This window comes from Scylla paramamosain, chromosome 39 (assembly GCF_035594125.1).
Source record: "Scylla paramamosain isolate STU-SP2022 chromosome 39, ASM3559412v1, whole genome shotgun sequence".
Classification (NCBI taxonomy): Eukaryota; Metazoa; Arthropoda; class Malacostraca; order Decapoda; family Portunidae; genus Scylla; species Scylla paramamosain.
The window spans coordinates 9,406,609-9,429,714 of NC_087189.1; the positions used below are offsets into that span (position 1 = coordinate 9,406,609).

The 23,106-nt window shown below is 40.8% G+C and overlaps 1 protein-coding gene across 1 annotated transcript; it reads right to left on the reverse strand.

The window, feature by feature from the left end:
- Positions 1–22,024: 22,024 nt before the first annotated feature.
- LOC135092358 (uncharacterized) lies at positions 22,025–22,876 on the reverse strand. Its single transcript, XM_063990821.1, has 2 exons — positions 22,508–22,876; positions 22,025–22,399 (listed from the first exon to the last, which is right to left on the reverse strand). Exons 1-2 carry the CDS (start codon positions 22,826–22,828, stop codon positions 22,070–22,072), a joined length of 651 nt encoding a protein of 216 aa, XP_063846891.1. The 5' UTR covers positions 22,829–22,876; the 3' UTR covers positions 22,025–22,069.
- Between the last annotated feature and the right edge of the window lie 230 nt (positions 22,877–23,106).

Genomic DNA, 23,106 nt, shown 5'->3' on the forward strand with positions numbered 1-23,106 from the left:
AGGAGAGGAGAGGAGGGAGGAGAGGAGAGGAGAGGAGAGAGGAGAGGACAGGAGAGGAGAGAAGAGAGGAGTGGAGAGGAGAGATGAGAGAAGAGAAAGGAACGGAAAGGAGAGAGGAGAAGAGAGAGCGACAGCCGGAGCCAGAGCGAGAGTGAGCGAGAGCTTTCTCCTGTCGTCATCATTCTACCCGGCAAGTGAAATTTTGGCGCGCTTTTTGAGTTCCTTGTGTTGCCCTAATATTTTCTGTACCACTTCCATGTGCTGTAGTATTTCACATCACAATCTCCTCATTCATTATTTACTTCTGCATTTAGATTTTCGCCGTGCATGATGTTTATTTTTTGTCCGCAGTTTAAGTGTTAATTGAGACTACTTTCTTAATCCATTATCGTTAATCCAGACTGTTTTTAATGCTCTTTAGTTAATCTCGAGTATTTTTAATCCTCTACTCTTAATCCAGAGTATTTTCTTAATGTATTATCTTTAATTCCGGCTATTTTCTTAATTCAGTATCCTTAATCGATACTATTTTCTTAGTCCACTAGCCTTCATTCCGACTATTTTTCTAATCCAGTATCTTTAATTCAGAGTTTTGTTCTAATCCACTATCCTTAATTTTAACTATTTTCCTAATCCATTATCCTTAATCCAGACTTTTCTGTTAATGTACTATTATTATTGTGAATTTCTTCACAATAATAATAATAATATTTTCTTAATCCACTATCCTAAATCCAGACTATTTTCTTCATTTAACATCCTTAATCCGGAACACTTTGTCTAATGTCCTTAATCCACATTATTTCTGTACCCAGGTCACTACTCCTATTTTCTTTTTGTGAGCTACATTTGTGCAGGCTTTTTAATATTTTTTTTTCCTTCTGCTGATCTCCATGATACATAAAAAAAATAAAATAAAAAATAAAATAAAATAAGTAAAAAAAAAAAAAAAAAAGAGGGGAGAGGGGACGCGGGAGGGCGGCTCGCTCAGTGAGGCAAGATGTCGAGGCAGAATTGTTTTCTGTTGAGCTTCAACGTCATAGTCGAATCAACATAATCTATTGCTGCTCGTAATTTACAGAGCAGCGGTCGTCCAAACACAAAGTCGAAGTCGCTAACCCCCTGGTTGGTGTTCATCTGCACTGTGAGTGTGCCGCTGCCAAACTGCAGAATGACTCGTGTCGGCAGCGCAGTCTCGCTTCCTGTCCTGCACCGCACGTTGTACCGGCCGATCTTGGTGATAGAGAATGGTATAGTAGAGCATGTGTCCAGCAGCACCATCAGCGGCTCCTCGACGCCTTGTGCTTGTGCGGCAAACGCGAACACTTTCCCTTCGCGCCCTTGCTGAGGTCTCCGCCGCAGACGTTCCGGGTGACGCAGGAACAGGGTGCTGCTACCGTCGTGATGGAAGTCCTGCCGCATCTCAGCCTCCTGCAGGCGGCTCATGGACAGCACTATCACGTCGTTGCGAGAGGTGATCTCCGCCTCCTTTGGAAACACCAACATGGGCGTATTGACCGCAAGGCCGTCCTTCAGCACCAACAATACCTCGTCGAGCATGATCACGTCCAGCAACAGGATGCCATTCCAGGTAGATAAGAGTATTTTTTCTGTCTTCTCGCGGCCCGTGAGGAGGCCCGCTCTCTTAGCCAGTGACAGGAACATGATGCTGGCTGAGGCGCCGGTGTCAAAAAAGACAAGACATGGATGGCCGCGCACGGTCGCATCCGTCATGTGTCCTTCCTCAAGATGAACACGGCAGTACTCGCTCACACTCCTCTTCTTTTTGACTCTTTCGGCCTCCACCTTCAGCTTCAGCACGTTGCTGCTGTCCCGCCCTTCCCTCTTCCTGAGGTGATCAAGGATACGCTTATAATTCTCCAGCGGCCTCTTCTTCTTTGGCTCTTTCTCTTCCCCTTTCCCCTTTTTCGCCTGGGTATCATGTTCCTCCTTGTCCTGCCTCTTCCTTTTCTTGGCCTGTGTGTCAAGTTTCTCCTTTTCCTGCTTCTTCACTTTCTTGGCCTGGGTGTCATCTTCCTCCTTGTCCTGCCTCTTTCTTTTCTTGGCCTGACTGTCATGTTCCTCCTTGTCGTGCAACTTCTTCGTGACCTGGGTGTCATGGTCCTCTTTGCCCTGCCCCTTTCTCTTCTTGGCCTGGCTATCATGGTCTTCAATACTCTTACCCTTCCTCTTCTTGGCCTGGCTCTCACGTTTCTCCGTGCTGCTCTTTTTGGCCTGTTCCTCGTAGTCTTCATTATCCTTCTTGTTCCATTTCTTGATGCAGTCCTTAATCCGTTTACAGCACTCCATATTCCACCCTTTCCTTCGGTTTTTCCTGCCTTCTCCCTTGGTGTTTTTGTGTTGGTTCTCGTGATGTTCCTTGTCCTTGCTTTTCTCTTCCTGCTTCTCGTGATCCTTCGTGTCCTTCTTCCTCTTCTTGTCTTGGTTCTTGTGGTCCTCCGTGCCCTTCTTCGTCTTCCTGTCCTGCTTCTCGTGGTCGTCTGTGTCCTTCTTCGTGTTCTTGTACTGCTTCTCGTGGTCCTCCGTGTCTTTCTTGGTCTTCTTGTCCTGGTTTTCATCGCCCTCCATGTCCTGCTTCTTCCTCTTCTTGTTGGGGTCTATAATCGGATACAAATATTCCATCCTCATCCGCGTCTTGGTTTTTAAGTTATTCCTCTGCTTTTTGGGTTCCATAACCCCTTCAGTGTTTGTTTTCTTATGACCGGTGCAGTCTTGGAGGTTTTCCAAGCTCCTCCTCTTGCTGTGGTGCTTGGTCTGTTTCATTTTCTCCGTGTTCTTCTCACCGAGGGTCTCGTGAGCGTCCATTGATTGTTGTTTCTTGTTCTTCTTGTTGAATCTTGTATTATTCAGTGGTGCGCCAAAATCTTCTGTAGAAAATCCAGGCATTGGCCAGTCTTACTGAAAACCTGATCTGACTGTTAGTATACCTCAGCGGTCGCTTCTGCAGCCACTCAGCAGCTTGGAGCTAAAGCACTTTGGCACCCACCAGATGGGCCAATGAAAGACCTTGGTTCTAGAATGTGATAAGGACTTTAGCCAATCAGAGACAAGAATGAAAGAAGGTAAAGAATTAAGATTATTTTTCATAGGCAATAGAGATGCACCCTTTCCATTAATGATATTTAATTTTTGCCAAACCAACACTGCAATCATGAACACTCACTTCAAAACAATAGATATAATACATTTATATGATTCAGTATATTACTTGTCTAAATATTAATTTCCCTCAGTCAGTTATCTCTGTTATCTGAGTCTCTATCGATACACGAGCACCTATGCACTAATATCTCACTAACATTTTCACGCCACCACGGTCTGACAGCCATTTAGAGCCTTGAAAAACCTCGCCACAGTTAAGGATTCACACAATGTAACTAACGTTTAGTTTTGGGGTCAGCTAAAATGATTTACACTGCGACATTCTCGTGTCACTGTGTAAGTTCAGTTCCACGTTTACACATCCAAGGGAAGAAAACGAGCCGTGACCCTTACGTGCATCAGTGAGGAAGCAAGAAGAGCAGGAGCTGGATCATTGTGACCTGAGGACACAGGATGATCATTATTTTGAACAACACTGATTAACCTCAATTTTTTTATTTTGTATATATGCATGTAGTATTTTCTTCGTTTAGTGTAACATGCTTTGGTTAAATATTCTGAGTGCAAGAAGCATTTCATGAGATGTGTCGCAGCTCCATCTGTTGCTCACTACAAAATCACAGGAATAAGAAAAAGATGAAGAAGGAAAAGAAAAGAAAAAGTATATAGAGAAACACAGCATCAACCCTTCATCCCACTCACCACCACCATCACTTACCCCCACTGCTCTCTCTCTCTCTCTCTCTCTCTCTCTCTCTCTCTCTCTCTCTCTCTCTCTCTCTCTCTCTCTCTCTCTCGTTGATAGATATCCACAAAATTATTATTTTTTAGTTAATTAAATAATTAATTAATTTTTTTGTTTTGTTTTGTGTGTCTGTGTGTGTGTGTGTGTGTGTGTGTGTGTCGCTTCTTGTTTTTGCTTTGTTCTTGTTGTCCTTCTGCTCCCTCTTTTCTTCATTTTCTTCATTCCTTCTCCTCACTCCTCGTTCTTACTCCTCCTCCTCCTCCTCCTCCTCCTTCTCTTCCTCCTCCTCTTCCTCCTCCTCCTTCTCCTCCTCCTTCTCCTCCTCCTCCTCCTTCTCCTTCTCCTTCTCCTCTCCTCCCTCTCCTCCTATTCATGTAATGAATAACATGCAACTGTCAAGCCCTGATAAAGAAAAAGATCTTGGTGTCGTTGTGTCAAACGACCTAAAGCCGAGTCAATACTGCATAAAAACAGTAAAGACGGCAAATAAATTAGTAGGGTTCATTGGAAGAACCTTTGAATTTAAATCAGAAAAGTTTATACTTGCCTTATATAACTCACTGGTGCGCCCTCATATAGAATACTGTGTACAGTTTTGGTCACCATATTACAAAAAAAGACATTAAAAAACTAGAGAAGATACAGCGCAGAGTCACAAAGATGATTCCAAGATTGCGTAATAAGGCGTATGAGGAACGACTGGAAGAACTAAAACTATTTAGTTTAACAAAGCGCAGGATAAGAGGAGACCTAATTGAAGTGTTCAGAATCTTTAAAGGATATAGTAACATTGATGCAAATAAATATTTTACTATTGATCATTCTAACCTAACAAGAAATAATGGATTCAAGATTATACCAAAACGTTTTAAATTCCACGAGGCCAAATATTTTTTCTTTAATTGTATAGTAAATATATGGAATAAATTTTCTTCAGAAATTGTAAACAGCAGTTCTGTTGAATTATTAAAAAAATAAAATAGACAAATATCTAAAAGCAAATCCCCAACAAGCTCTCTTCTTGTCCGAGTAATTACTAAATTCACTAATAAACTCTTATTTTACAGACAAATTTTATAATAAATTGTATTTACTTTCAGTTAGACGTATAGAGTTCACCGTAGGGGTAAATAGTAAAACTTCTTTTCATTCTTTCCTATGAAAATTCCATGTCAGTTTTTCCATCCTTCATGGTACTTTTTCCCAACTATTTCCATGACAGCACAAGCTGGAGGGAGTGGTGGGTGGGAAGGAGCCTTCTGCTATGCTGTCCTGTCTCTCTTCCCTGTAGCTAGTTAGAAGTAGTTACCAAACAGCCTTGCAAGGACTAAAAGGTATGTTGCTGTTTGGCTTTTCCTTTGTATTCCTCCTCCTCCTCCTCCTCCTCCTCCTCCTCCATACACTCTACAAACGCTTGACCCAGAACCCACACACACACACACACACACACACACACACACACACACACACACAATCACAGAGCTCACTGATGAAATAAATAAGTGAAGGGAAACCCACCAGTAGCTAAGAATTATGCATGCCAAAATATATAAATGAGAGAGAGAAAAATAAATAAATCAAACAAGTAAGAAAAACTGTTAGGTAACACGATGTAGACGATACTGACTCACTATGTAACACGATTTTCGTCTTTGACAAGCAAGTTTTATTTTCCAACTCTTTTCATTGGAAAACAACAGAAAATGTCCATTATTCATGTCAATTTTTTTTTTGTGGCTTTTAAAATAATTTTTGCCCCAAAATAGCAAAATTTTACCATTTTTTCCTGATACTGACACAGAGAACTTTTTTGCTCTTGTCTTCATTGTCGTGCTTCTACTTTGCACGATCTTGTTGCGTCCCTAATCTATAAGAGTGGCTTTTGTGGGTTCAAAGGAACGCTTTGAATTTTTTGTAATTCTTACTTAATTTCCGACAACAACGACTTCCGACAACAACGAAAAACAACGAAAATTGTTTCATATCTCTTCAAATAAAATCCATGAAATATCTGGAACACTTCACTGATTCAAATCACTTCACATATTCAATACTCAATGATAATTCACATCCTACACAAACATTGCAACTAATATTCAATGACGAACACATCCTACACGTACCCAATCCCTCTCTGTCAATGAATAACACCAACATTTTACTCTGACTGCATTACAACTGTCTGGCGCTACTTACTGGTACTGTGACAGGCGGCTAGCCCATCTTGACCCTCTCTGGCTTGACAGCTCTGTCTACCTTGTTTCTCTGTCTCTTGTTTCTTCTGTCTATTCCCGTCTTCTACATCTCATACACGTGCATACACAGTTAATTTTCCTGTAACTTTGAATAAGGTTAATTTTCGAGTAACTATATTTATTTTCTCATACTTTGATCATATGTTTCATTTTCCTATACTTTCCGTACGGTCCACTTTCAAGTAACTATATTTATCTTCTCATACTTCGATCATACAGTTTATTTTCCCTTAACTTTCAATAAGGTTAATTCTCAAGTAACTTTGGTAAACGCATCTTCTAATCAGGAAGAAGGTGGCGGCGATTCCTATGGTGTGCCGGCTGTCTGTGTTGTCCACGTCATCTGCTTCCGGTGACCTCTGGTTCCTCGTATACTAATTCAGTGATAGCCACCTCTTCTTGTAATCTGGTGCTAATGTGCGGCTCTGTTAGTCTTGTGATGACTCACCGCATCTTGTTGTTCTCCTCGGTGGTCACGTCTCGTCTCTTATCTATCAGGGTGGTGGTAGCTTCTTGGTACCTGCTTTCGTGTTTATTTTTCTTCTCCATTTCTACATTCTTGTTTCATTCTTCTTTCTTCTTACGTGTTGCATTTCTTCTTGTTTCTTGGGTTACAACATGCCCTCCTTATGATCGCGCGTCCTCCCGCGGCTGGTTACTTGGCTGGATGTTCGTTCCCTCATCCGTGGAAGTGGTGCAGGGTGTGGGTTTGGAAGGCACGCTCCATGCTGCCGGAACCAGGGGAGCCATAGGTGTTCGTGGTTGTTCGTGATGTTCGTGGGCGAGGTTCCCCTCGCCCACGAACATCAGGGTGACCCCAACAGCCAGCACTGTCAACAGCCAGACGTACCAGTCCGGGTCCCGGCAGGCTGATGCTTTTATCAGGAACTGCAGGTTATCTTTACATTGTGTAGAGAAAAAGGTACCCATCCATAACTACTGGGAAGGCACCTGTTAGCAAAATTCATAAGTTCTGAGTTTAAAAATAGAGCATTTGTGGAGAAAACAAAATATAACTTTGAATATCTTGACCAGTAAGAGGAGAGTTCAACAATCAATCATATTTTCCACAACAGTTATATCATGATATCAGTCAGGAAAATCAGTTCTAAGTATTCTCAATATGACTTGAAGTGTGATGCAGTCAGAAAACACTTAGATTTATAAAGAAATAATGGAAGGGAGGTCATCCTGCGGACATGAAAAGGTGTCGGCGGGAATCTCTCTAAAAGTTGTAAGTAGCAACCCAAGTTTGTAATGTAGTCACTCATATCAGCTTTAGGTGAACTCATCTATCTTTACTCTCTTAGATGAATAAACATTTCATTCTGCGCTCAAATAAAGTGTAGAGGGAACAACAATACTTATTTCAAACCATATAAGTAATGACTTCCCATTATGCATAGACACAAATATTTTAATTTCATTTATATTCTCTCAATCACTTTAAGATGCAAGTTTTGACTTTTTAGTTCAAGATGAACATTTGTTAATACTTTAAGCGTATCGCTTACTAACTGCAAATTTAACATTAACTCCTTCCTTCCTTGCTTTATGAATATACAACACTAAAGCAATTATGCATGAAATGATCTGAGTCTGCGTTGCGTGCAATGTTTTTTTCTTTTTCTTTTTTCTTGAAATGAGTTTTTTTTTTTTTCGAGCTCACTTGTACAAAATTGCAAATCCTTGCGTATGTATACGCTCAAGCTTTTCCACACCTGAATACTTGTCGAAACGATACATCTGTGGCGTCCCCCAACCTTCTGAACAGACTAATCCCCAGATAGGACTTGCAAAAGTATCCTTCCCTCTTTTTCCTTTCCTCCCTGAAGAAAAAAAAGAACACTGCCATGGTGCTCGGCCAGCAGGAAGTGTGCAAGTTCGCTAGGTACAACCTGGGAGTATACAAGGGTAATATATCATAATCTGACGCGTCAGTTTCCGAGAACTAATTAATGCACAGTTATAATTCGTAACGTTCAACTTCATCTAACTCAGCTTGTGCATACTCACCATTAAGTTAATCACATCAGTAAGCCACATATGTATTTTTTTTACCTACTTCATTTTTGATTGTCATAATTAACCTCTTCAATATTTTACATTCATATCCTCAACTCTTAACCTTTTCATCTTCAGTTCTATATATCAATTATATATCGATTATTCTTAATAACAATTTCATTATATTTTCATCGATCTGTCTTACACATTTTTGTAACGCATAATAATTTCATTTGTTTCAAAATATGATTTGGTCAACTGCTTGTATAGATTTTTTTTTCATCATTTTTTTTTCTCTTTAGTATATATCTCATCTCCACATATATATATATATATATATATATATATATATATATATATATATATATATATATATATATATATATATATATATATATATATATATATATATATATATATATATATATATATATATATATATATATATATATATATATATATATATATATATATATATATATATATATATATATATATATATATATATATATATATATATATATATATATATATATATATATATATATATATATATATATATATATATATATATATATATATATATATATATATATATCATGTATCAATTTATATCTTTCCTCTGGGCTTCATGAGAAATCTCTCCATCATATTCCATTATTTATGTTCATCCACATATGATAACCTCGCTACAATATCATGTATTTTTTGCCCAGTAATGTACTTCACCTTGATATCAGCTTCAGCCATCAGTGTCGCTTTGATATGCTATATTTTCCATCTAAATGTAGACACTACCCACTACAGGAGTCTCTAGTTTCGTGAAAAAACAACCTGTTACCCAACACAGCATTCTGTTTATTGAAATTGTTATTAATATCAAGGAAACAAAGGGCTTTCTCAGTGGTGCACTAGTGTGCTTCAGCATTATGCACTTGCATTATCCTTTATGTAAAACACTTCTAATTTCAATTTATCAAACAACACGAAGTTTGTAGAGCATCATTATAGTACTGCGTTATCTAAGACTCTGACCAATGTCTTAACTTATCAGGATGCTTTTCCATAATCCTCACAATCCTCCGCAAATCGTTATCGCCGAATTTACTGTGTATTTATTTGGAGTGTGAGCTACACAGGTTGCAAAAGTTGTTCCAGTGCCCATTCTTAACTACTCTAACATAGACAATTCTCGCTATTTATTGACATCTAATTTTCACACTCGAACTCACGCTCTTAAGACGTCTTCAACCTTATCTCATTATTATTTTGAAAACCCACTCCTTTCCTCGCGATATCAATAAATATTTTTTATCACATATCATTGTACTTTGCAAGAGGGCAGATCAGCATGTCATCGTCTTTCAGTACAGTCACTTGTTTACTACTTTTTGTGAATATACAGTTATGAATTCATTTCATTAACATCTATTTGCCTTTCCATACTTTTTTTTTTTTTACTATATGCTTAAATTCCTCTTTTTACTCAATTTAGCTGCAATTTTGTAATTTATAAAAAAGCATAAGTAGAAGCTGTAGTGGTAACTTGAACTATCTCCTCATCAGACTCGCATTTCGTCACTGAGGTGAGGTCTAGCTAACAATCCTTCTGTTGCATGAGCTAAGCTAGCACTGTTCCATTAGTGTTATCCCACTCGATGACCTCTCACAGTATTTTACAGTGACTTCAATATCCTAATTCTCCCCTTTATCTGTCTTACTACGTGGCTGAGCGTTTTCTTAATGCTAGACTGAAAAATTTCTTTTGCCTTCACTCCAAGCATTTGCTTTTATTTCCAGTCGCCTTATCAACCCAGTCTATTTATGGCTTATTTAGGCCTGGACATCACGCATACGCTTCCGCGTTTATCTCGGGTTTCAACATGACTTTTATTAAACAATATAATTCACATATTTCTTGCATTACATTTATCACTAACCATTGCCACTATCAATTTTCTAAATATCAAGCAATGTCAATTTTCATAGACCATCATTTTCTATAAATCAAGTACTCACATCAGCTGTGAGGACAACTCGTTTCTTGTTTTTTTATTTTTTTTTTTTATTTTTTTATTCATGATGATACAAGTTTGTACCACCCTTCAGAAATTTTCAACCTTATTTCAGTCACTCGCTTCTGTATCAAAGCTACTACTTATATATTAATTTTTCGGCTCGTATGTTTCCTTCATTAATTTTATCGTCTTCTCGCACTTGCTTCTCTCTGTAAATTTCTGCTTAGTAAGTCCTCTCCTTTACGTTTCTAAATAACTAATTTTTCGGCATCAAACAGAATCTGCCATTTGTAGGATTAGGTGTTTCATAATGAAATCTTATCCTTACCATCTTCTCCTATACAACTCTGTAGCTCCTGTGTTCCCTGCCGGTGGTCAATCTACGAGTAGCTACTAATATATCACTACCGTCTAGAAGTCAACAATATTGCCATTCTTATACCGATTATGATGACAACACCTATGACATGCTGCACATTTTTATTATCTTGATATGTGTGTTTCCCTGTGTGTTTCTCCCTCTATTTGTTTGTGTGCCGCTGGTGAAACAAGTAACTGATGACCATTACAAGAGGTCATAATTCCCTTCTCACACAAGCAATATAACTCACCGAACATATTTCAAGATGGTTTTTAATCAGAGCAAGTAAGGTAGCCACAAAAAGTATGGGGGTGAGAGCTTGTATGATGACAACTTGCCAGCAACACAGACGCAGAATGAATAACTTTACTGCTTTTATCATAAATTTTCTTTAGTACTCAAAATTTTCACAAATTGTTTCAGTATAACACCAAATTTCGCAGGCAACTCAACAACAAGTAATTACAACATCAATTGCAACAAATCATTACAACTCACATGTCACATTTGTCACATCCTATTCTTGCAATATCCTAAATTCTGCAATATCAGTCTGATAATATCTGTCTTTGCAATGTCAATCTATGCACTATCATCTTTGCAACATTATTCTTTACAATATAAATCTCACCAATGCCACCAGTGCCACGTTGCTATGCTGCACGATCTTGCTGGCGTTCTAAGACTGGCTTTTGTGGGTTCAAGGGAACGCGTTTAAGTTTTCATAATTTTTATTTAATTTGTATTATTGACATATATTTACACTCAGACGACCATAGACGACTTCCAACAACAACGAAAAACTACGAGAATTGTTTCATCTCCCCTCAAATTGATTCCATTCAATATCTGGAACACTTCACATTACACTTCGATTCAAATCACTTCACATATTTAATACTCAGTGATAAATGACATCCTACACAAACCTCACTACTAATATTCAGTGAGGAAGCTCATCCCACACCTGCCAGACATGGGCATGATTTAAAAAATTATTATGATTTGATTTTGATTATGGTGTGGAATACTTTTTTGATTGTGATTAAATGATGATTAGTTTACTTTTGTAATTTTTGATTACGATTATTATTTTTTTTTGTGTGTTTTTGTGCATGATTTGTATTAGATTATGATTGCAATCACATCTCGCTGTGATTATTTATAAAAAGATAATGATTATTAATGATTATGTACAATGCCTAAACAGGTAGCAAACTACATGTATTAGGTGCACTATTCCATATTTGAGCACAGTAACATAACCGTTTGAATCACTTACTAACTAATGGTATTAAAAACATACATAGTGTGCAAGAGGTTTTATTTGTTTTTGCTTTACAGTACATAATACATTACTTCTATGAATTTATTTCAAATCATGATCACAGGCTATATAGGCTAAATTATTTGTCATGTAATGTGTAATTTACTAAGTGTTGGTTACACTTGATAAACATCAACTCTTCAAAGCGAACATCGGTCATTGTGCATCGTTCAGGACGAAAGACTTTCCCAGCAAGAGAGAAAAGTGTCTCAACTGGAGCTGATGATGGTGGGATACACAGATATCGGAGAGCCAGTATAGCTAGTTGAGGTAATGGTGACTGATTCTGTTCCCAGAAGAGAAGGGGGTCACTGTCATCCTCTGTTGTTGGCTGACTCAGGTAGGATTGTACTTGTGATAAAGTTGATGTTAATGAACAGAGGGAAGAGCTCGTTGATGCTGATGGTGTCATGAATCTGAACAGCCTGCACTTCTTTGTAGGGGCCTCCTTATTTTCCTGAAGGGAACCCTTTTCTTCAGTGGCAGTGGACATAATGTCATGTACTTTAGACTTCAGTAGGGATGTGATGAACATGACTTGTTGTGGTGGGCACCAGTCCATGTTGAAGCGTGGGTCTAGGAGTGAAGCCAGCTGAAACATCGCCTTGTCTTCATAGATCTTCAGTGTTTTCTTGATGGAGCTTTTGAGAGTAGTAATCACCTTTGACTTGTGTGTCTGTGACGGTTGTTCAAGCTCAGCTTTCAGTCCACGAATGCATGGAATTGCTTTGCTTGACGTTACAACATTCTCTCCCTGACACTCTAGAGTTGCTACTTCAGATGGTGTCAAGATGTGTGTTACTTGCTTGATGAGATTAAGTTCATATTTGGTTATCTTTACTGGACAGTTTAGCTGATGAAGCTTGGCTGGATCAATATTGAGAAGGGAGCGAAGCATCTTGTTACTGGTGTTCCATCGCGTTGCATTTTTGTCCCGAGGTCTGCACTGACTTGGACAATGTCAGATGGCAGTGCAGAGTGACGAACGTGTGACGCTAGACGTGAAGCTTTTCCAGTGACTCCTGAGACAGGCCCTGCTTCTTGGAGCCCATCTTTCACAGTAGTTTGTAAAGTGTGAACAAAACATCTGACATGGCCAGGCAATAGGTGCAGCAAGTTGTCATTGTTATCAGGAATGTGAAAGGTGTCATCCTCCTCTTCACCTTCACTGTCTTGATTAGTGTCCGCATCGTCCACACCGGGAAGTGTCACGAGTGCTTTAAGGACAGTGGTGCCACTGTCGGTTACAATTGTCAAAATCTTTGTTTGCAGGTTAAAGCTAGTGATGATTTCTGTGAATGTGGCATGGATCTTTTGTGCAGTGTGCGACCCTTTGAATCTTGTGCATGCCAACAGTGTTGATTGGAGCTGGAAGTTATCATTAAAGTGACACGTGATCCCAGTGCACGACCGCATCTGTCTGTTTGTGCAAAGGTCAACTGTAACACAGACGTAAACAACAGAACAAGACTTCTTATTGAGATGTTCCTGTAGTTGTTGAGTTTGCGAAGAAAGAAGCTTGCTGCTGAGCTCCTTGCGGCTTGGGCTGCTGTAGCTGGGCTGGGCCTTGTTAAGAAGAGCTTGAAAGTTAGCATCCTCAACCCTTGAAAGAGGTTGGAGAGAGCCGGCAATGAAGCGAAGGAGTAACTTGTCCATTTCCTTTTGGCGGCGATCACCATTTTTTCCTTGTAATAGATATCCCAAAGTCAGTTATTGGAACAAGGGCTCCACCAGCTGCTGTTGTTACTGCCTCCACGTTGCTATCCACCTTGACATCTGGATGAGCTTTCTCAGAGTAGAAACAATTCAATACATTGCGGTAATATATATATATATATATATATATATATATATATATATATATATATATATATATATATATATATATATATATATATATATATATATATATATATATATATATATATATATATATATATATATATATATATATATATATATATATATATATATATATATATATATATATATATATATATATATATATATATATATATATATATATATATATATATAAATTTATCGTGAAGCCTGAGAGGAAAGTGGGAGTGAGTTTTCTTGCTATTTGTATTTTAATTTTTTGGTGTAATATACACACACATATATATGGCATTGCATTAAGAAAGAGAAACACTTTTCGTTATGAAGCAACGGTCTGGTTAACAGATAATGGCGGCGGCACACTAGGATAATGTCAATGACTGTTGGTTGTTTTTGCTACTGCTTTTCTGTTTCACTATTCAAAATGAGTGGCACGGTGGGGGAGTTTGGTTGTTGAGGAGTACAGATAACAGTTTGGTCTAGCATGTTGTTGCTCACATCAGGATTCAAATATATCTTTTATTTGTATGTCTTACTGTACAGATAAATTAAGATGCAGCAAGATTTATTTGAAATTTTGTTCCTGTTACATATTGAAATGCTTTATTTGTAAATATTCTTAATTACATCATTTCATTAAGCATTCCGACTATCTTCGGTGGTTTACGTCCCGTGCGTCTTGAGCTGCCAGTTAGCTGTTATATATACAATGTTACGAGCGAAACATCTCTGTCTGTCTCACAGTCTTTCTAGAGAGCACAAACTTTGATTTCTGCCTCGTTAAGACTCTCTTAATACTGATCCAGTATTGGTTTCCCCATGATGATCTAGAGATGTACTTGTTGAGGAGTGGAGTGGAGTGATGAGTCTACCAGCTGTCTGCCTTAAATAAGCCAGCAGCGTGTGCATGTACAAACGTGTTGTTTGCCTTACAGTACATAGCCAGCAGCATATGCATGTACAAATGTATTGGGTGATACAGTACAACAACAACAACAACAACACACACACACACACACACACACACACACACACACACACACACACACACACACTGACAGACAACAAACAACATGTTTCATAAGTAACCGTGTGGCTGTGCACTCCCACACCAGCCTGGCGGGAATCATTTTTACCAGTAGTGCATTTGAAGTCTGCTGAAACACGTATAGGCTTTGTGTGCATTTGGCTGATACTCGTACATCATGAGAGACAAGCAAGTAAAACATGAGATGGTGCTAAGCTTTCCTAACATACTTGGATTTGAAAGCGAAGTGCTTCATGGAAATTACAAAAAAAAAAAAAAAATCAAAAATCAAAATAATCACATTTTAATCAACGATTATTATCAAGAAAAATATGATTATGATTTGATTATGATTACGTAATCACAGCCAACGATTATGATTTTTTGATTAGTGATCATGATCATGCCCACGTCTGAATATATATATATATATATATATATATATATATATATATATATATATATATATATATATATATATATATATATATATATATATATATATATATATATATATATATATAAAGTTTCACTGTATATGAGAAGTCATTTTTTCCTTTTGCTTGGAGTAGCTGGCCAAAATTGAATTAATGCGAGGTTTTATTTGGGTTTTTATTGTTGTCTTCTTCCACCGAAAGAGGGAAAAGGAAAAGAATGATAAATCTTTTATACTTACGTTTCTGTTAAAGTGTCTAAACACATTAATAGAAGCGTTTTTAGCTTGAGATGAGATGTGAAGTTTCCAGTTCAGATCATAAGTAAAGGGCAGACCGAGGATGTTCAGTGTAGAAGAGGGAGACAGTTGAGTGTCAATGAAGAAGAGGGGATAGTTGTCTGGAAGGTTGTGTTGAGTTGATAGATGGAGGAATTGAGTTTTTGAGACACTGAACATTAAGTTTATGAAAATGAAGTGTATAGAAAACATTTGCCGTATTTCTTAAAAGCTAGAGAGAATATCTGCCCTCTGTCATTGACTGTACCGAGACTTTTAACCGGAGTTTGTTAAGTCCACGGAGAGTGTTTGCAGCATTTCATCAAGTGTACACTTGACATTGGCCACATTCTCTTAAATCTACAGATATTATTCGTCACTTTTCATTAGGTCTACGGAAAATGTTTGCCTTATTCTATCAAGTGCATGGATATTAGAACATAAGAACATAAGAAATAAGGGAAGCTGCAAGAAGCGACCAGGCTTACACGTGGCAGTCCCTGTATGAAATATACCTACCTATTTCCACCTATCATCCCCATCCATAAACCCGTCTAATTTTCTCTTAAAGCTCCCTAATGTCCTAGCACTAACAGCATGATTACTGAGTCCGGTCCACTCATCTACCACTCTATTTGAGAACCAATTTCTTGCTATCTCTTTCCTAAACCTAAATCTTTCAAGCTTGAACCCGCTATTTCTTCTTCTATCCTGGTTGCTGATTCTAAGAATTTTACTTACATCCCCCTTGTTATAACCCTTATACCACTTAAAGACCTCTATCAGGTCCCCTCTTAACCTACGTCTCTCTGAAGAATGTAAATTTAATAACTTCAATATCGCCTCGTAAGGAATACTCCTCATCCCTTGTATCCTTTTAGTCATTGTCCTCTGTACTGATTCTAATAGACCTATATCTTTCCTGTAATGTGGGGACCAGAACTGCACAGCGTAGTCTAGATGAGGTCTGACGAGCGCCAAGTATAACTTTAATATTACTCCCGGCCTTCTACTTTTAACACTCATAAAAATGAATCCTAGTACCCTATTTGCCCTGTTTCTGGCCTCTATGCATTGTTTTCCTAGACGGAGTTCAGAGCTAACTATAACTCCAAAATCTTTCTCGTACCCTGTACCTACCAGAGTTTGGTTGTTTAATGTGTACCTATTGTGTGGGTTTCCTCTACCTACGCTAAGCATTTGCATTTGTTGATATTAAACTGCATTTGCCATCTGTCCGTCCATTCTTTCATTCTATCGAAATCTGCCTGCAAGGCGATGGCATCCGATTCTGACCTAATTAATCTACCTGTCACCATTATCTAATCTACTATCACCATTATCTACTGCCTCGTACACTCTACTGTAAAAACTTAACAAGTTTGTCAGGCAAGACTTTCCCTTTGTGAAGCCATGCTGTGACTGATTTATCAAGTTATGCACTGATTCTAATTGTCTAAATGTTCCCTAATGTTCCTCGCTATTATTGACCCCAATAATTTACCCACAACTGAAGTTAAGCTGACAGGTCTATAATTAGACGCTAAAGTTTTATCTCCTTTCTTAAAGATGGGTACTACATTAGCCTGCCTCCACATTACTGGTACCTCATCTGACTCAGGTGATTTCCTAAAGACAGAAACTATCGGCTCACTAATAACCTCTTTGCATTCCTTAAGTACTCTGGGATATATTTCATGTGGTCCTGGTGTCTTGAACTTTTTAGCTTATCTAGCTCCTGTTCCACTATATCCCTAGTTATGGAAATATCTGTCAGCTTCTCATTCTCATCTGCTCTAAACACCTGTTCACTATCTGGCATATCCTGCATGTTTTCCTGGGTGAAGACAGTTAAAAAATACTTATTCACAATTTTGCTAACCTCCTCCCCAGAACTAACCAGCTCCCCATCTGCTGCCTTTAATGGACCTACAGTATCCTTATTCTTCGTCCTGTATACCTGATAAAATTCCTTGGGGTCCGTCTTCGCCTGGCTGGCTACCTTTAATTCATAATTTCCCTTAGCTTTCCTCGTTAACCTCCTGACTGTTCTAACTAATTCATTATATTGTGGCCTTAAAACTTCTTCACCTGCCCTTAATCTCTTATATATATACTTCTCTTCCGCCCTATATAATGTTTTAACCTAGCAGTCATTCATTTAGGGTCATTTTCTGTGATCTTATTGCTGTATTCGGGATGTTTGCTAACTGACCTGTATGCAGTTTATCTACGAAATATTTACACAGCTCATCTACATTTTCTGCACCTAATTCCCTCATCTCGGCCCCTTCCATCCTCTCCACTCCCTTATCTACTCACCTCGACCTCACCTCTCCCATTTCAGCATGACCTGACCCTCCAACATACTCACACCTATCCCCCTCTCTCTCTCTCTCCTCCGCCCCTTCCGGACACATCTTCCCTCCTCTTGTCCTACACCCTCACGCCTCACCTCACCTCTCTTATCTTGCCTTATCTCTCTCAACTCCGTCCCGAACCTGACCTCACCCTGCATCCGTTGCCAGTCAATTCCTTGGAGGTACCTTTTTAATTCCTCAAAATCTGCTCTCCTAAAGTCAGGTATTTTACTAGTGTTTTTGCTTCTAAAAGTTTCCTCCCATTTTAAATTATTCCTAATTTCTTGATGGTCACTGTTACCTAGCTGTCCTCCAACCTCTACCTGCGTAACTGCTTCCTCCCTGTTAGTAAGAATTAAATCTGGAATACTGTTCCCCCTTGTGTGTTCTACGACTACCTTTTTTAAAAATTTATCCTGAAATACCTTAAGAAATTCCTCTGCTTCCTTGTTACCCACCATCAGGCTTCAGTCGATATTCCCAAAATTAAAATCTCCTAGCACACATACCTGACTGTACCTGCCTGTTCTATTTATTTCCTGCCACAGTGAGGTGTTAATTTCCTTTGTACTGTTCGGTGGCCTGTACACTACTCCCAGTACTACTGACTGTGATTCTTCCTTAATATCTACCCATATCGACTCTGTTTTGCTATAAGTTTTAATTCTACTGTTAATACAACACTGTAATGTGTCCCTAACGTATAACGCGACGCCTCCTCCTCTCCTGTTTTCCTTGTCTTTACAGAACAGTGTATAACCATCTATGATATTTTGATATTGTTTGCCACATTCTATTAAGTGTACCTAGAATGTTTGTCACAGTTAGTTACCTGTGTGTAGAGTGTTTGCTGCATTTGTCAAACCTACGAAGGAAGTTTGCGGTGTTTCAGTAAGTATGTGGACAGTGTTTTTTAGTGTTTGTCACAGTTAGTTACCTGTGTGTAATGTTTGCTGCATTTGTCAAACCTACGAAGGAAGTTTGCGGTGTTTCAGTAAGTATGTGGACAGTGTTTCGTATGTGTTTCGTAAACCATACAGTGTTGGGTGTATTTTTTGTAAGTCTTCGGGAAATGTCTGTTGCACTTCATATTACTGTACGTATTGTTTATTTGTTGATGTAAATAAAAAAAAAAAAAGTTTGTTAGGAAAGTGTTAGTGTGAGACAAAGGAAAGTCAAAGTAAGAAAGAACAATCAGACGTACACAAACGATGCATGTCCTCGACTTGTTGTGTCTTGAAGGAGAAAATATGACTATGATACAAAGTGTGCAATTTTGTTTTGTTAACTTTCTTTTTTATCATCTAATTGACTTTTTTTTTTTTCACCGTCACAGGTAACGATCGCCACCACCTCCACCACCACCACCACCACCACCACCATCAAGAGGTGAAGTTCAATGTAAGTAGCACTAAGTACTTTCAGTGTCTGGTGTTGTGTATTTCAGCCACGAGGTGACGCGGCAAGGTGGGCAGCCCTCATCACTGCTTACCTGCTTGGCCTGCATGCCACTTTGACACTTGGGCGAAGTTTGCTGTAGTCGCTGGAATTTTGAGATGCTGAATTCAGGGATTGAAAAATGGCGAAATGAGCATTCTGAGGAGCCCGGTGGAGGCACCACCACCTCCCCGCAGCACCTTGACGAGTGTGGTCACTGTGTTTCACCTCCGCACGGCTGCCTTCGACTTATGGAAATGCCTTTATTTTGTACTGTGTATTTATTTTCCATGCTCTGGTTTGACCCGCTTACCGACTTGCTCGACGCCGCACGACACGCGCGAATGCTGCCTGCCATCTTTATTCACCTTTGTTCGGCGTGCATCGGAGTCGGCGATTATCCTGTGCTTGGTTTTTCTACTGTAAGGAGAAATGTAATTAAGTTTTTATCGTGCGTGGTGTACAGCACATAATGAAGAGGGCCGCGAGAACTCCGTCACAGTGTGTTCCCACAGCCACACCAGCACACCTCTGCTCACCGTAATGGAGTGTAGGGCGAGGCAGCCCCGACACTCGCCACTCTGCTGCAATTCACAATATATTATTTTCACTGCTTTTTTTTTTTTTCCCCTTTCTATATCCTCCTCCCATTATTGTTCTTTTATTTATGTCCACTCACTCACCTGGTTACCTTGAATGGCGCATGATCACCTCTGCGATAAGCCACAAGTGTCACGCAGGTAATGGCAGGTATCAGGGAGTGTTTGGAGGAGAGGTATCTGGTGGTGACACTTTCATGAGCGAGGCTTGGTGCAGCTGTGGCGTGAACGACTGCAGCTGGGGAAGCATTGGTGGTCACTGTGTTTGGTGACGTGAGAGAGACAGATAGAGAGATGGATGGATGGATAGGTGGATAGATAGAGTGAATGATGGGTAGATGGAAGGATAGAGGGAAAGATAGGTAAATGAATAGGTAGATAGATAGGTGGATGGATAGATGGACAGAGAGATGGGCAGATGTACAGATAGAAAGGTAGACAGATAGACAGATAGATAGACAGATAAGTAGATAGATAGATAGATAGATAGATAGATAGATAGATAGAGAGAGAGAGAGAGAGAGAGAGAGAGAGAGAGAGAGAGAGAGAGAGAGAGAGAGAGAGAGAGAGAGAGAGAGAGAGAGAGAACAGTCATTATGTACGATTTTTGCTCTCCTGCCTGATGATGTGTTATGATTGTCTGTCTGTCTGTCTGTGTGTTTGTGTATTTGTGCACCTGTCTTGCGTCTATGTGCCTGGTATCCCCAAAGAGTTAGCAAGGTGTTTTAACAAGGCTGTGATGAAGGGCGACTGCTGAGCTGAGGAATAATTGACTGGTGCTCACGGAGGATCCGGGGAGGTGGGCGGTCAGGAGGGAGTATTTTTAGTCTGCTAGATTCTTGTGTGCTGCATTTTTTGTTTATCTTTGTTTGTGTAAGAAGGGCGCGGGCAAAGGGCATTAAATTACGTATAAAAAGGCTACACTGATTTGTCAGTATCTAAAGGAGGACCGAAAAGGTAAGCCAGATTACAGAAATGTTTTTGAGCCCTCCCTCATGAAAGAATTCAAGTCATGGGAAGGAGGAAATACAGAAATAGGCAGTGAGTTCCAGTGTTAAGCAGAGAAAGTGACGAATGATTGAGAATGCCGGTTAACTCCTGCATTAGGGAGGTGGACAGAATAGAGATGCATCAAATCACCTGACTAACGAGGCATAAATCAAGGTATGCGCTCTCTCTCTCTCTCTCTCTCTCTCTCTCTCTCTCTCTCTCTCTCTCTCTCTCTCTCTCTCTCTCTCTCTCTCTCTCTCTCTCTCTCTCTCTCTCTCTCTCTCTCTCTCTCTCTCTCTCTCTCATTGAGGGAGAGAGAGAGACGTTTCCCTCCCACTTCCTTTGCTATAAGGTTTATTTTGCAATACTTCGATCATACGGTTTATTTTCCTATAACTTTCAATAAGGTTGTTTTTCGGGTAGCTATATTTATTTTCCCCTACTTGGATCATACGGTTAATTTTCCTATACTTTCCATAAGGTACATTTTCAAGTACGTATATTAATCTTCTCATACTTCGATCATACAGTTTATTTTCCCTTGGCTTCCAATAAGGCTCATTCTCGAGTAATTTGGTAATAAATATGCGAATAATAAAATATGCGAAGAAGAAACAAAGGAAAACTGGCCATGCAAAAAACGTGATTCTCTCTCTCTCGCTCTGTCTCTGCCAAGGCAGCAGGTGGACACGAAAATACGTGCATTGCTCACATGATGGCCGCCGCACACGCCTGATTTGTACATTATTAACAGGAGAAGCAGTGTTGTGAGCACGGCTAATAATCTCTGTGGCCGTTGAAAATAGTCGTGGTGAGAGAGCGTAGAGTTTCAGAACACAGGCCTCTCTCTCCCAATTGCCGGAGAATTTAGTGTTGTTATTTACTTGTCCTGATAGCTTAATCTAACCTAACCTAACCTAATCTAACCTAACCTAACCTAACCTAACCTAATCTAACCTAACCTAACCTAACCTAACCTAAACTAACCTAACCTAACCTACCCTAACCTAACCTACCCTAACCTAACCTAACCTAACCTACCCTAACCTAAGCTAACCTAACTTAACCTATCCTAACCTACCCCTTTTCCCCCTCCCCCTCCCAAGACAGCACTCCCCTCCCCCTTCCTGGCTGTCTTCCCTCCCCCCTCCCACCTAACCTATCCCCTCCCCCTCCCCCCTCCCCCCTCCCACCTAACCTATCCCCTCCCCCTCCCCCTCCCCCCTCCCCGGGCAGCCGACTGCCCTGTGGGGCCGGCTGCCCCCCTCAGTCAGGGAAGTACTCCAGCAGGGCGGAGTACACCACCAGGGTGAGGGACAGGGTCTGTGCAATGGCGAGCAGGTTGTCCCACAGGCCGTGGGACAACCTGCTTCCAGCCCTGCCCCTCCCCTGGCGAGCCTTCCCTGGCTGGGGGAGTTGGCGCTGTGGTGGTGGGGAAGGGGTCACCACTCCCTTCCCCACTCCTCGGAGGACGAGCCCCGCTCCCTCGTCCTCCGCAGGGGTCGTGGCTCTCCTGGCCTCCTTTTGCCCCTCCTCCGGGCTGGGGGCCGAGACCCACAGGCCCAGGCCATCCTTCCCCGGGCTGGCCGCCACCACCTGGCCAGCCTCTGGGGCGGGGCAGGTCTCGTGCCCTGGGCTGGCCGCCACCACCTGGCCAGCCTCAGGGGCGTGGCTGGCCTCGTCCCCAGGGCTGGCCGCCACCACCTGGCCAGCCTCTGGGGCGGGACCGGCCTCCTGCCCCGCCTCGGGGACGCGGACAGCCTGGTCCTCCTGGGGGGGCTTGGGGCGGCTGCCCACTCTCTTGCTGTTGCAAAAGAGCACGGGGCAGCCCTGCCCCTGCCCCCCGTGGACACCCAGACCTCCGGCCAGGCTGAAGTACAAAACGGCGTGACGCCCCGCCGTAGTGTACCTCAGTCCGGCCAGGAGGTCCCTCAGGGGCAAGTCCTGGCAGAAGACTGTTTCGCCTCCTGCCAGGCACTGCACCCTGATGGGTGTCTCCTGGTCCAAGGCGGCCAGCTTGTCCATGTTCAGGCTGGCCGCCTGATCCGACACGAGGGGCTTCGCCCCCCCCTCGGCCCCCTTGCCGGAAGGTAAAGGAGGCCAGAGAGCGCCTCCCCCTCCCACAGCAGCCCCCTGAGCGGGGGCGGGACAGCCTCACGGCGTCCACGCCACACTCGCCCAGGAGGCTCAGCCTTGCCTCCACAGACAATCGACTGCTTCTAATCCCCATTCTAGTTCTCATGAAATTAAAAATGTACCTTGGTTCAGTTTTGGCTGAGTGGCGAAAAGTAGGATGGTGGTGA